We start from the raw sequence: 14883 nt of genomic DNA on the forward strand, positions 1-14883 counted from the left end.
CCTTTTCCCTCTTATTTGCATCCAGCGATACCACGTAAAGAGCAACTAGAAAAAAATAGCTCCACATTCTCCCCCAAACCACTCTCTTCTGCATCTTCCAAAATTAAATGGTGGTCAAATACATAACTGGAGACTTGTTTCGTCATACTGCTCATTCAGGCAAAGCTGTGGTTTTAGCACACGCGTGTAATACCGGCGGTAGCTGGGGAGGTGGAATAGCTGCGGTTTTCCGAACCAAATTCCCACAAGCCAACTCCGAATACTCCAATTTTTGTCACAACAATCACAACCTACTAGGTAAGAGTCTACTTTTGAAAGCAGATGATTTCAGTGACAGCAAGATCTATATTGCTTGTTTGTTCACTAGTGATTTCAGTCAATCACCTGAACGAATTGCTTCGTATACTTATGAATCGTTGAAAGACCTAGCTGAGCAATTAGAGCTGATTCCTGATGTTGAAAGTAATGGTGATTGTAAAGTTGTCAATATGCCAAAGATCAATGCTGGCATCTTTGGTGTTCCATGGGAGTTGACCGAGGCTGAGTTGGAGAAAGTAAAAGATTTAGATTTCAATGTTTATATTCTTTAAAGGGGGAATTAGAGTTAGAGCAAGAGTGTGGTGGATCTAGTACTGTTCAGAATCATATTGTGCCACTGCTTTGACTCATACGAGGCGTAAAGTAGTCGGCTCTTGCCTTTTCACTATCTCTTCTTAAAATCAATAGTCGTGTTCACTCGATCAAAAATGCAACGTTTTTTCTTCTCTCAAAATCAAAGTAAGTGCCACCCAAAAAAAGAAACAAACGACGAATACTTCTGATAACAAAGTAGCAACAACTCAAAACACCATCATGGATGAACATTTGATTGCAACTATTAACAAGTTACAGGATGCTTTAGCACCTCTTGGTGGAGGCTCTTCTTCACCAGTTGATTTACCACAAATCACTGTTGTTGGATCCCAATCTTCAGGTAAATCCTCAGTTTTGGAAAATATTGTTGGTCGTGATTTCTTACCAAGAGGTACTGGTATTGTTACTAGGAGACCTTTGGTTTTACAATTGATTAATAGAAGAGCATCTCAAAATAAAGACAAAAAGGATTTGCTTGACATCAATTCGACCGAAGATGGAGGACAAACGGAAAACAATGCTGATGAATGGGGTGAGTTTTTACATTTACCAGGAAAGAAGTTTTACAATTTCGAAGATATTAGAAATGAGATTGTTCGGGAGACTGATGCCAAGACCGGGAAGAATTTGGGCATTTCGCCAGTGCCTATTAATTTGAGGATTTATTCACCACATGTATTGACATTGACATTGGTAGATTTGCCAGGATTGACAAAAGTTCCCGTTGGTGATCAACCCAAGGATATTGAAAGACAAATTAGGGATATGATTATGAAGTTTATTTCCAAGCCCAATGCCATTATCTTGTCTGTGAATGCGGCAAATACTGATTTGGCCAACTCTGATGGATTGAAGTTGGCTAGAGAAGTGGATCCAGAAGGATCAAGAACTATCGGTGTCTTGACAAAAGTTGATCTTATGGATCAAGGTACCGATGTTATTGACATCTTGGCGGGCAGAGTTATTCCCTTGAGATTTGGGTATGTGCCTGTGATTAATAGAGGTCAAAAGGATATAGAAACGAAAAAGACAATTAGAGATGCATTGAGAGATGAAGCGGCATTTTTTGAAAACCATCCGTCGTATAGAGCCAAGGCTCAATTTTGTGGTACTCCATATTTGGCCAAGAAGTTGAATGGTATATTGTTGCATCATATCAAGAGCACATTACCTGATATCAAGATGAGGATTGAACATTCTTTGAAAAAATATCAATCGGAGTTACAATTGTTGGGACCTGAAATGTCCGAATCACCAGCTTCGATTGCGTTGAATATGATTACAAATTTCACTAAAGATTACACGGGAATTTTGGATGGTGAATCAAAAGAATTGAGTTCGGCTGAATTGACTGGTGGTGCACGTATTTCGTTTGTGTTTCATGAAATTTTCAAGAATGGTATTACTGCGTTGGACCCATATGACCAAATCAAGGATGCTGATATAAGAACCATATTACACAATACCTCAGGTTCTGCACCTTCATTGTTTGTGGGCACTGCTGCTTTCACTGTTTTGGTTAAACAACAAATTAAAAGAATGGAAGATCCCGCAATTAGATGTATAAATTTGATTTTTGATGAATTGGTGCGTATCTTGTCACAAATTATCAGTCAACCTCAATACTCAAGGTACCCAGCTTTAAAAGAACAATTGTCAAATCATTTTATCCAGTATTTGAGAGAAGCTTTAGTCCCAACAAATAGCTTTGTTTCTGATATTATCAAGCTGGAGGAAACTTACATCAATACAGCACATCCAGACTTGTTAACTGGTACTCAAGCAATGGCATATGTTGAAGAGAAATTCCACCCAAAACCACAAGTTGCCGTTGACCCAAAGACTGGCAAACCATTACCTAATCAACAACAAGCACAACAACAACAAGCTGCACTTGCTAACTCTAATATCCCCAAGAATGAAGAAAATAGTAATGGATTTTTTGGCGGATTCTTTTCATCAAAAAACAAGAAAAGATTACAACAAATGGAAGCACCTCCACCAGTATTGAGAGCCACCGGTACCATGACAGAAAGAGAAACAATGGAGACTGAAGTTATTAAATTGTTGATTTCGTCATATTACAACATTGTCAAGAGAACAGTGGCTGATATTGTTCCCAAGGCCATTGTATTGAAATTGATTAACCGATCCAAGGAAGAAATTCAAAAGGAGTTGTTGGAAAAGATGTATAATAATCCTGAATTGCCTGATTTGGTGAAGGAGAATGAATTGACGGTGCAAAAGAGGAAAGAGTGTATTAGAATGGTTGAAGTGTTGAGAAATGCTAGTGAAATTGTGTCTAGTGTGTAGATGTAATAGAGAAAATATATTTGATAAGATTTCAAATGGAACCAAGTTAGTGGCGGTGGTGGTGTTATGGCAGTGCAAATCGCTGCTACCAAATCATTTGAAAGAAAGGAGTTCCGTTTGGTATGATGTAAAGACAAGTCGATGATGGTGATGAGACTCCATCAAAGAAACAACCATCTTATTGAGACAGTACGTTACCATTCAAGTTGGAAAATTACCACTTTCTTCCCTACAATCGGTTGTGAAAATCATTTGTTTAGTTTCATTCTCCACCTTTATTGAATTTTGCAAGAAATTTTCCACACACACACACTCTCTCTCTCTCTCTTTTTCTTCACAAAAGGAGTTCCTTGCGCGTGACTTTTGGATGATGAAAAATAAAAAAAAAAAAATTTCCATCTGCATTGTTATTACCCAAAGAGATTTCATTATTATTTTCAAAAAATTTCAACCAACTCAATCAAAGCTAACGTATAACGCTGAAAAGACCTTATAAATCAATCGAATTAGAGGTAACTACTGTTATTAATTTCACTAGAGGAACTAACTTGACTTGAAACTTTTAATTTTTCACTTGGTGCACTACAACATCTACTTGATTGCTTGCTTGCTTTGCACCTTTACCCCTTGTTTTCCATTTTTGCAAAGCTTCATCCACCAGGTTTAGTCTTTGCTTAGAGAAAAGAGGTACGTCGTTAAAAAGAGACCCCTTTTTTGGTTTTTTTTTCCAAGTTGCTTTCAATCATCTTGGGAATTGAATACTGCTGAAAAGTTTTCATGAATAAGAAAGGACGACGACTGAATAATCAGATATTTTACATTGCTAAACTAATTGAACCAGGGTAATAGAAAATCATACAGTTTTACCCTCCCAAATTTCAATTTATCTTCCTATACTTTACAATACAAACTCATTTTGCCTATCGTGTCGTTCGAGAGTTTTATATTTATCGTCTCCACTATCAAAATTTGCTGACATTTGTCCACCCCACTTATAGCATAAAAGAAGTTTTCGAAAAAAAGCTGTCACCAGAAGTTACGTTATTACAAACAGACATCCATCCATCCAACCCAGCCTTATTGATATTTTAAATTTGAAACGTTTCTTGCTACTTCTCTCTTCGTTTCATTTGTGGAAATATCAATCAAGAAAAAGACATTATTAGACATATCTATTTTTACAAGAGTAAGTTTCAATTGAAAAGCAGAATAGCGAAAAGAATTTACACTCCGAGCTTAAAGAATCAAAAAACAAAAAGAATCTACACATATACCAGTAAGTACAAGAAAGATATGGTTGCTCCTCCAGCTTACTACCAAGATAGTTTTGTTGATCATGAATTATCAAAGAATTTAGACTCGACTTTTGCTTTTGAAGGTCCTGAAAAATTATTGGAAATTTGGTTTTGGAAATCCGAAACAGATGTGCCAAGTGAGGCTAGTACTGAAGGATTGAGAGCCATCCCCATGGAATCATGGGTCAAGATTTTGGATCTTGTCAATTGTAAAATTTTGTCAATGAAGAGTGGTAAATTCATGGATGCTTATTTACTAAGTGAATCTTCATTATTTGTTTTCCCTCACAAGGTTATATTGAAAACTTGTGGAACTACAACTACATTGGCTTGTTTGAAGCAATTGTTTGAAACGGTGAAAAATTATCTTGACACGTCTATTGATAGCAAAAATGTTTACAAGATTTTCTACTCAAGAAGATCGTTTATGTTTCCTGATAAACAAGTTCATGTGCACCGGGATTGGAAAAGTGAAGTTTCATTATTGAATGAGTTTTTCAGTTTGGGTAAATCCTATATTGTGGGAAATTTTGCTAGTGATGATCATTGGTATCTTTATGTTGGTGGAATGGAAGAAGAAGGAGAAGAAGAGCACCAACAAAAGGGGGTAGTGACTCGCCACCAACACAAGGTTGTTGATCAAACTTTTGAAATTTTAATGACTGAGTTGGACCCTCAATGTGCTGGTAAATTCATTTATTCGAGAAAACCTGGTGATGAAGCCGAAAATGAAAACGATGATTTGGGACACAATTTAGGATTCGATACCATGGTTGAAACTGAATTGGACTCTATTTTTGATCCAGTCAATGTCAATACTCATTTGCCTTCACCATCATTATCTGATCTTTCTGAGGATGATGATGACCGCGATCAGCATGAGTGTGTTACTACCAGTGGTGATTATGATGGCGTCTCCCAACCAACCACTAAAGCCACCAATTTTGAGTTTATTCACGATGCGTTTGCGTTTACACCATGTGGATATTCATCCAATTCCATTTGCTCCAACGTCAAGGGAGGCTACTATTACACATTACATATTACGCCGGAATCTGGGTGGAGTTATGCATCATTTGAAACCAATTTCCCCTTTAATGAATCTTCGTACCCCATAACTCATGTACTTTGCAAAATTTTAAAAATTTTCATGCCTCGTAAATTTTCAATGACGTTGATTAACGAAATTTGTGAATATGATGCCAATTATCAATCATTGTTAAAATCTGATTTGTTGTTGTTGAAAGATTTGGGGTACAAGAAGCATGAGAAAGTGGTTTATGATTTGAAAAATGAGTATCATTTGTTGTATATGAATTTTGAAAAGATTTGAAAAAGTAACAGTTGTGACAGTTTTTTTAGTTTTAATGTGAAAAGTTTGTATTGAAGCAACTCTAAATTTTGAGAAATCGGGTGATCATCATTGAGATCATAGCTTTGGCCAGCTTTAAGTTTTATCAAGCTTTCCAAAAGCAACTTTTCTCCAATGTAATATAGTTTGATCTAATTGGCCAATGGAACAGTTGGTTGCAAAAAAAAAATTAAAAAAGGAAGCGACATGCAAGAACTAATTGAGCCACATTTCCTGCATATAACCATCAACAAATCAATTTGTTCCCATTCAGGAATAAAAATTGTTTTGAAAATTTTTCAGACGGTTAGACACGATAACAAAACTACCCGTAAAGTGAAGCCAATTGCCCATCGCCTAGGTTCAATTTCTCCTCATTCTGCAGAACTCTCAATAATTTAAAAGTGTAATTTTGTTTTACAATATTAACTTTATATATAATATATATACAAAAGGAAACAAAAATTTATAGAACACCTCTCTCTCTTGCTCTCACCTCCCTAGGCAAAGAAGTTCCAAGTACAAATGTTAATCACATTTACTTGAATTTCTTACCGAAAAGGAGAACTTGCAATTGATCGTACAATGAGATAACACCGGCACCGGCAACACCTCTCAAGATGTTAGCACCACAACCCTTGAACAATGACTTGACACCTTCGGCAGCAACAACCTTTCTAGCACAGTCCAAAGCACCATCGTATTTAACAGCTTGACCAGAAGTCATCATCATTCTTCTTCTAATAGTATCCAATGGGTAAGAAGCAGTAGAAGCACCGGTAGTAACAACCCAACCCAACAAGAATGAAGCCAAGAAAGAACCTTCCAATGGACCAACCAAAACAACTGGTTTCAAGGAATCATACAAACCGAAATACAAACCTCTGTAAACAACAATACCGATAACAGATGGACCGAAACCTCTGTACAAACCAGCAATACCATCAGAAGCCAAAGTCTTCTTGTAAACATCAATCAAACCGTTGAATTCTCTACCTTTACCATCACCTTTAGCAGACTTAGCATCGTTGGCCAATCTAGTTCTGGCGTAATCCAAAGAGTAGACAAATGCCAAAGACAAAGCACCGGCAATACCACCAGAAGCCAAGTTACCAGCAAACCATTTCCAGTATCCTTCATCCTTCTTGAAACCAAACAAAGCTTTAATTTGATCCTTGAAAGCAAAGTTCAAAGCTTGGGTTGGGAAGTATCTGATAACATTGGCAGTGTTACCTCTCCAGAATGACACGATACCTTCATCAGCAGCAGTTCTTCTGAAACAGTCAATGATACCAGTATATTTGTGAGACAATCTACCTTGTTTCAACATTTCATCTTGGTTTTGAATCAACAACTTGACTCTTTCAATTGGAGCAGCAGCAGTCTTGGCGACGGCGGCGGAAACACCACCCATCAAGAAGTCAATGAGGAAATTAGAATCAGTAGCCATGGTTTACTAATAAGGGGGAATATGTATTAACTTGATTGAAGTAAAAAGAAAAAAAGAAGAGAAAGAAGGGAAAAAGTTGTTGAGTTTTAAAGGGAGAAGGAAAAATTTTTCTCTATTTAAATCAATTGGGGACATGGTACATTTAAACGCTGAATTGAAAAAAAAAAAAAAAAAAAAAAAAAAAAAAAAAAAAAAAGAAAAATTTATTTGGATTAACGCTGGAAAAAGAAAAACAATACAAAATACAAAAAATGACTGAAATTTTTAATTTCTTAAGGAACGAAAAAAGTTGCGGTTGCAGTTTGGTAATGGATGCAACTGTAAAATATGACGAATTGAAATCAAGTGAGCTCCATCTAATTCAGATGCCATCCTTTCAGTGCTGGAATTTTTTAACAATATAGTACTTTGATGAAGCATAGATCCTATTAAGAGAGAGTGAGCTACTGACTAGTTAAAGTCGTGTACTTGTCTACAAAACGTAACAATGTCGGAATTTATTTACCAGACACACAAGAAGGAAAAAAAAAAAGAAATACTACTCTACTGGAATGTATGTGTGTTTGGATGTCATCGGTGATTCACGGGACTTCGTGAAAACAACAATTGTTAAGGACCAAAAACAATAATAGCAATTTACACATCCAACGAAATGGTACGATTTGATTGGTTCATTGTAGGAACCACAAAAGATCAGACACCAGTAAATACATACACCTGAATCATCAAGCTCAAGGGTTTTTAGCAACCATTTGATGCCTTGCAATAACTCAAACAAGTACATGCTACTGAATTGTATACCCTGGCTCTTATTGAATGAGTAATGGGAGTCGACTACACACCAAAAGGGTCGTGTTGTAATGATGATTCGTTGTTGGCCCCCGAACGGGGGAAGTGATGTATAACGACGCGACTCATTTTCTTTTGACAAAAAAAAAAAATAAATTGTGGCTCAATTTTGTACTTCATCTGTCCTTCCTTCGACGCCTGTTACTGCTAACTACAAGTAACATCATCAGCTCATCTTAATTTACTGTCTTCTAATCAGCTTTGTCTTTCCACAGTCCTTCGCAATTGTAAGGTCTACTTCTACTTTTGCTACTGCAACGAAGCCTAGAAGATTGAAGTATTTTGCAACTTTTCCTTTGTGCAAGGTAAACGCCAGTCAGCTCAATTAAGAAAGAAGTATCACAACCATATGCTACGAGATCTTGAAATCTTCATTTGAAAGGGTTGTGTTGATGAATTGAATTCTGTGGGGGTTCATTTTGCATCCCTAAAGACGCGAAATTTTATCAGTCAGGAGGATTCATTGGATCTACTTTTTGTGCGTTATCTAACATGTCACAAAAACATCTACTCAATGTCTTTTTTTTCATTTTTTTTTTATATCCGATCGGGTCTACACCATAAAACCCAAACTGGTTTTTGCAAAATACGTTGCGTTTACGCCAGAAGATCCATCTCTTGCATTCAGGCGGTGCTACGAGATATCGTCCTTTCTCTCTATTGATACAGATGTTTATTTTGCTTTTTTGTTTTTCAAAACTCTATTTATACATATTGCATCCTTCATTGATACGATGCAACTCTTTTATGATTATTATCAAAACTGACTCTAGCCATATTTCTCTGACTCGTATCAAAGTCATCCAATGGAATCTCTTCAGTCTGCACCGATTCTTGTGTACCATTACTTTGGAAATATGGATCAGAACTGCTTCGTTTACCAAATATACTTCTCATGGTACTTTGGGCTCTTTTCCTAATGGGTGACATCATAATGCCTGGTGGTGGCGTGGGTGGATTTTGATAATTCAGAGCGCCATTGCTATTGATTTGATCAAATACATCGGCACGATTATAACTTCCACTTCCATTGGAAAAATCATCATTTGATGATGATGTAGTGTGACCTTTAGGGGAAGAAGCACCACCACCAGCACCCAGCAGGTGTCGTTTCGAACTCATACTTAACCGAGTCAATACGTTGCTGGAATAAGAACTGATCTTTTGTCTATTTGGATCAGTAGGATCATAATCTTCAGGGTAAGCGGCAAAATCACCACGTTGAACACATTCACGGATAATATCAGCATCTTTGGGCCAAAAGAATTTTTGAACAAAATCATAAAAGAACCTCGGAATCAAACAACACAAGATACCAATAAACATACATGCCCAAAATGACGTCATTCCAAATACTTGTGGAGCAGCTTTGTAAAATTCACCACTGGATGATACATTAACCGTCCACAATCCTGTCCAAATGAATATAATCAAGATAGAAATGGCAACAATCAATGAACTTAACCAATCCCAACGATATTGATGAAACAAAATGTAACAATTGCAAGAAATACATGCAATACAAGTTACCAAAACACCCATCCAGAACCGGTGATCATTTGGTCTTCCATTAAAACTGGGGAATGCAACCACATACAACAAATATGGGAAAAAGAATGAAATTGCCGATTGATAAATCCCGTCAAGACAATAAATGTAAAATTTCCAATCACTCATTTCTGTCCGCAAGATACCAGATCGGTACAATTGCGGCACAAGCAATGATACTTTAGCATCAACATCTTGATCAAATATACCCAAAAAGATTACTGGTAATGACGTAAATGCCAAATTGTAAAACATAAGATAGGTGAATTCAAAAAGATAAGTTCCATCAAAGTCACAATAAATTCCATACCAGAATAATGCCACATTGAAAATAATGTTTTTGTAAAAAAAGCTAGGAATCATTTCACTGAATCTCTTGTATGACCAACGTCCATGGGTCAATAGTAATCGAGCAAGGAATCTAAACTGCCCAATGGCATAATCCGATGACATAACTGCTTGACGACCTTCTTCACCAGCAATACCAACACCAACATCGGCAGCTTGGATCATGGCTACATCGTTTGATCCATCCCCAATAGCCAAAGTCATTACATCCAATGTATCCTTGACCAACTTCACCACAGCGGCTTTTTGAGCTGGTGATACTCTGCAACACAAGACAGCACGACATTTCTTGCAAAGAAGGAGAAACTTTCGTTTGGTGTCAGGGTTAAGCAACGCCAATTTTAATGCATCACCATCGATAATAACCCCAAATCGTTCATCAGGTGGTGTATGATCGCCAATTGCCGCTTCTTGCTCATCAATTGAACCTGAGGACCCAAAATGTATGCGCAAGTAATGAGACAAGACAGTATCGATAACTTGTGCTTCGGCATTACCATGTCCTAAACTCAATTCCATTTTTTCCAACTCTTCGCTAGAATAAGCTGTCTTGATAACAAGTAAATTCATTTCATTGCCCAATAAATTACATGAAAACCCAATGTTTATTGCAGTTTCAACTTTATCACCAGTCAATACCCACAATTTGATTCCTGCTTCACCAAGAAGTGAAATGGCATCAGGGACACCATCTTGTAATCGATCTTCAATAGCAGTACCACCAAGCAAAATCAATTCCCGTTCAATTGAATCGGCAACTGCCTCCATCTTATCTTCACGATCCTCCAACGCTGATGCTGCCACTTGATGACGTTTATTCCATTCAGTATATTGTGACCAAGTCAATTCTCGTTCAGCAATACATAAAGTACGTAACCCTTCAGTGGCATATTCTTCCAAGTGCTTAGCGGTCAGTTCAAGCATGTTTGGGTCATTGTCAGTTTTGGATAATCGATCATAGATTATAGAATCGGCACCTTTACAAATCAACAATGCTTTCGGTTCATCATCGGGCCCGTTCCCGGGAATCTTGATTATACAGCTCATTCTTTTTCTAGTTGAATTGAATTCCAAAGTATTCAACACTTGATACTCTTTAGTTACGCCATGTTCATCAACAAGAAACCCACGTTTAGTAGTGCCTTTGAAATTGAAGCCCAATGTACGTGCAGTACCCACCAATGCTGCTTCATCAGGTGATTGCGCCTTCAAAACCAATTTGTGAGGATTCTTTTCACTTTGTTCAGTCAATACTGAATGACACAAGGCCAAAGCCAACATGAAATGATGATCACATTGTTGTTGAAGATCACCCAGGGCACCAGTTAGATCGTCAATAAACTTCAGCGAAATGAATGTAATTTCATCATCATAAGTTCCATTTTTCAGAATCTCATGCAACTTGTCAATCATTTCAACTTTATCCTTTTCAATAACGGCTCGTTCGTGAGCGGCTTCCGATTCGACATCGACACCCATTCGTTTACGTAAACCAGCTAGGGCTTCAGTATACGCCAATCCATAAGAAACACCATTGATGGTGCATTTCTTAAACTCCATGACATTTTGCGTCAATGTACCGGTCTTGTCACTGAATATGTATTCAATCTGGCCCAAATCATCACTAATGGACCATGATTTAGGAGTACAGGGGAAATCCAATCGAGGATAGTACATCCCGACGTCGGAATATATAAACCATGCTTGAGCAGTTTTGATAATTTCAATAGTAATGTATAATGAAATCGGCACCAATGACTGATACAAGATTAATGCCACGAAAAACGATACTAATCCATTTACCGCTGGTGATCCAGCAATGGTTCCAAACTCAAAGAAATCTCGTGATGTACCATGTTTTCGATAATATATACCATTGACCAACCCGGAAATAAAACAAATGACAAACAAGAATATGAAATTGAGCAACACATAGTAGTTTAATTCCCGCGACATACGCGATTGCTTCGTTGGAGTGATACCAGCATTCAACATGATTTTGGTATCGGATCCAGTAAATACAACAATACCAATGGCCCATTTAGTATTTCTCAAAGTACAACCACGAAGAAGTAGATTATTTATGGTGATTGCTTCTTGTAATTCTTGTCCATCACGAGCAGTGTACTGCAAGTTACCTTCATAAGAGTACAAGTTTGCATGTGGACCTTCTGAGTTTACTTCAAATGAATGATCCATTAAATCATCAGCTTTAGCAACTTTATCATTAACTGAAGAGTACTTGAGGGCTTGTTTCACTTTCAAGTTTGTTTCACCATCAAGATTCTTTGTTTCAACAAAACAACAATTGTCATCATCACTTGTCGAAAGGATAACCACATCAGCTGGCACTTCTTCATTATTATAGATACGCAACACATCTCCAACCTTGACATCTTTCCAATACCTTCTGGCAAACTTTAATACCTTGTGGTGGTGTTCATGATTAGCATCATGACGTTGTTGTTGAAATGATTTACGCAACTGATCACCAAATGGGTTACTTGCATCCATTGAAGTTCTTGGCGATCCAACGTCACTATCAAATGAATGTCGAACATTTTCCTCAACAATATTGTTTTCACGATTGAACCGTTCACGTTCCTTGTTGGCTCTACCCTCTTTTGTTAAATTACGCCGAGATGCACCCCATAGTTTAACCATTTGTTTTGTATTCCATTTCTTGAATCGTCTCCATAAACTAACTTTTTCATCATTAACATTGACATTTTCATAATGGTAATCGGTTTCATCATCAACTTGGGTGAGGATATGAGTGTATTGATTATTTACTTCCAAATCAGTAATCGTCCTTCGTGAATCTTCTATAGCATCCTTGATGGCAGTTATAATAACAATAACAATCAAGGGCACCGCTGCCAAAACAGGGGAAGGGACACCAAAGATTTGGAAAGCTCCCAATATAATCAATGCCAAAAAGTAAATGTTGGCAATGTTGTGGAAAAATTGATTGAATATGTTTTTTGGCAAGAATGATAGTGGTGTATACTTTGTAGTTCTGATTTTGTTTCTGGGGTACTCAATAATTGGATGTCCTGTTTCTGGATCAATCATGGATTCAGGTAATGGTCTATTAAACACAATTGTTCGTTTTTCATTTTTCCTATTTCTCTGATCACTAGCCTCGGGGTCTATAACATTGTTGTTGTCGTCAGAATCTGAATCGTTTCGATGGCTTTCAGGGAAGCTAATGGAATGCGTATTTGGTTTACGAATTGATTTTATTCGATTCTTCAACAGTCGATGACGATGTTGCATGTGGTCTCTGTCACCAATATCTGTATTGTCCCTATCTCCATGAGGATGTAATATTTTTTTAAGAGTCTTGGATCGACTAACATTCTCCTTCTTTGGTCTACCTTGTTTGTTTCTTTTAGTACCCCATCTATGTCTTTTTGTAACACCATCCGAACTATCATCACTCAACTCATCAGTCTTTTCTGAACCGTCAATTGTTTTTGGTTTTTCGTATACTTCATCTTCAAGTATTGTATCGTTTTGATCAAGAAAGGGTGATTTATTTGGATTACTATGAAGGTAATGTGCCGTGGCTGATGAAGATGATGAAGACGATGCTGGCGGTGTAGGAAAAGCTGATGAGGATGATGCAGTGGTGGACTCTTCAGGTAGTTGGAAACGTAATGAAGATGACCTCCCACCTTCAAATCGATCAGTGTTTAATTGAGGTGTAGCTGGTGCTGAAGTATCCGATAAAGCATCATCAATGCTGTGGCCTTGGTGGTTACGAAAATTGTGTCTATTAAACTGTTCTTCAGTTGGTGATTGTACTATTGATGAATTGTCAAAATCAGCAGCCAGATCACTAAAGGGGCTATCCAGGGCATTACTATTGTCTTGAGATCCACTCCTCTGATTAACCATCTTGAACAAACTAGGGTCTGTGTGTTTGTGTGTGTTTTTGAATCTTGACTAGTGTGATAATGAGTAATCTTGCTCCCCCACCCTAAAATTGTTGTTTAGTTATATCCAAATGTGCTTGTCAAGTGAAAAGAAGAAAGACGATCTTTGAAATCTTTGAAGTCTTTTACAGTTTTCCCTTTTCTTCCTTTTCTTCCTTTCTTTTTTTTTTTTTTTTTGTTCTCCTTTGCACACTCTCTCTCCGAGACAGCACACTAAATCGGAATATATCACGAGGGAATATCTATATGTATATATAGATCTTTATGTTTGATCTCTTACTTGTAAGGCGCTTTATAGATTGTGTGTGTGTGTGTGTGTGTGTGTGTGCGTGTATGTGAATGATACTTTTGTTCTTTCTATTAGTTGGTTTGTGCTAATTTGTTGATGTTGAGATTGAATAGTGTTGATGATATATTATTGTTGTTGTTGTATATTAGTAACTATTAATAAAACTTTTTACTTTTACAAATTTATATCCGATTTTCTTTAATTGTTTGAAACGCTATTTGTGTAACTCAACTATATGCACCAGAAGTGGTAGTGTACTACTTGTCCAAAATCATGAACTAAAAAACTCCCTCAAAAGAGAGACAGAAGAAGTCACAGAGAAGGAGTGAATGAGGAGAGATTCGGCGTTTATTTATTTTGTAGGTTTCAGTTGGGGGATGGGCGTGACTTTCATGACAAGTTGCAACCATCATGTAGCAAGTTTAAGTCTCAATTCTTCTTTCTTGTTATATTCTTTTGCTCTGTAAAATAGAGAGTTGCTAAGAAAAGTCTCATTCCCACTGCTCCCCGGAATTTCCTCACTAACATCACTTGATTGGTTGCACAGGTGTTCTTTTCTTTTTCTTTTTTTTTTTTTTTTTTTTTTTCGGCCCCGTTTTTCCTTTCGGAGCAGAATGAGTGAGAGGATGTAACGGCTCAAGAAAGTTTTTCAGAAAAATGACTTAGGCCAAAACAGTATGCATGGCTTTCAATTTCTTGACTTGGGTGTTGCATAACACAGCCTCAAGCTCTATTAACTCACTTGGCAACTGTTGAAGCTTGTTCTCATAAATGTTTTCTTCACTTCATCAACTAACTTCCTGTTCTCTGCGCAAATCTCGGATCATCTTTAAGAGGGATTTTCGGCGTATGGCGACGCTTAAAGC

At 37.2% G+C, this 14883-nt stretch overlaps 5 protein-coding genes across 5 annotated transcripts; 3 read left to right on the plus strand and 2 right to left on the minus strand. All coding sequences in view use genetic code 12, as the record gives it.

Annotated features, from left to right (window-relative positions):
* Positions 1-107: 107 nt before the first annotated feature.
* Positions 108-590, plus strand: CPAR2_303910 (ADP-ribose 1''-phosphate phosphatase; the record flags this gene model as incomplete). The annotated part of the gene is made up of 1 exon (XM_036807774.1): positions 108-590. One exon carries the CDS (start codon positions 108-110, stop codon positions 588-590), a length of 483 nt encoding a protein of 160 aa, XP_036664577.1.
* Positions 591-852: 262 nt separating this feature from the next.
* VPS1 (dynamin-like GTPase) lies at positions 853-2946 on the plus strand (the record flags this gene model as incomplete). The annotated part of the gene is made up of 1 exon (XM_036807775.1): positions 853-2946. One exon carries the CDS (start codon positions 853-855, stop codon positions 2944-2946), a length of 2094 nt encoding a protein of 697 aa, XP_036664578.1.
* A 1293-nt stretch (positions 2947-4239) lies between these two features.
* Positions 4240-5574, plus strand: SPE2 (adenosylmethionine decarboxylase; the record flags this gene model as incomplete). Its single annotated transcript, XM_036807776.1, has 1 exon — positions 4240-5574. The coding sequence occupies one exon, from the start codon at positions 4240-4242 to the stop codon at positions 5572-5574; it is 1335 nt and encodes a 444-aa protein (XP_036664579.1).
* Positions 5575-6130: 556 nt separating this feature from the next.
* PET9 (ADP/ATP carrier protein) lies at positions 6131-7042 on the minus strand (the record flags this gene model as incomplete). The annotated part of the gene is made up of 1 exon (XM_036807777.1): positions 6131-7042. The coding sequence occupies one exon, from the start codon at positions 7040-7042 to the stop codon at positions 6131-6133; it is 912 nt and encodes a 303-aa protein (XP_036664580.1).
* Positions 7043-8614: 1572 nt separating this feature from the next.
* CPAR2_303950 (aminophospholipid-translocating P4-type ATPase) lies at positions 8615-13690 on the minus strand (the record flags this gene model as incomplete). Its single annotated transcript, XM_036807778.1, has 1 exon — positions 8615-13690. One exon carries the CDS (start codon positions 13688-13690, stop codon positions 8615-8617), a length of 5076 nt encoding a protein of 1691 aa, XP_036664581.1.
* Positions 13691-14883: the final 1193 nt, after the last annotated feature.

Source organism: Candida parapsilosis, contig 005806 (genome assembly GCF_000182765.1).
Source record: "Candida parapsilosis strain CDC317 annotated contig 005806".
NCBI classification, from domain to species: Eukaryota; Fungi; Ascomycota; class Pichiomycetes; order Serinales; family Debaryomycetaceae; genus Lodderomyces; species Lodderomyces parapsilosis.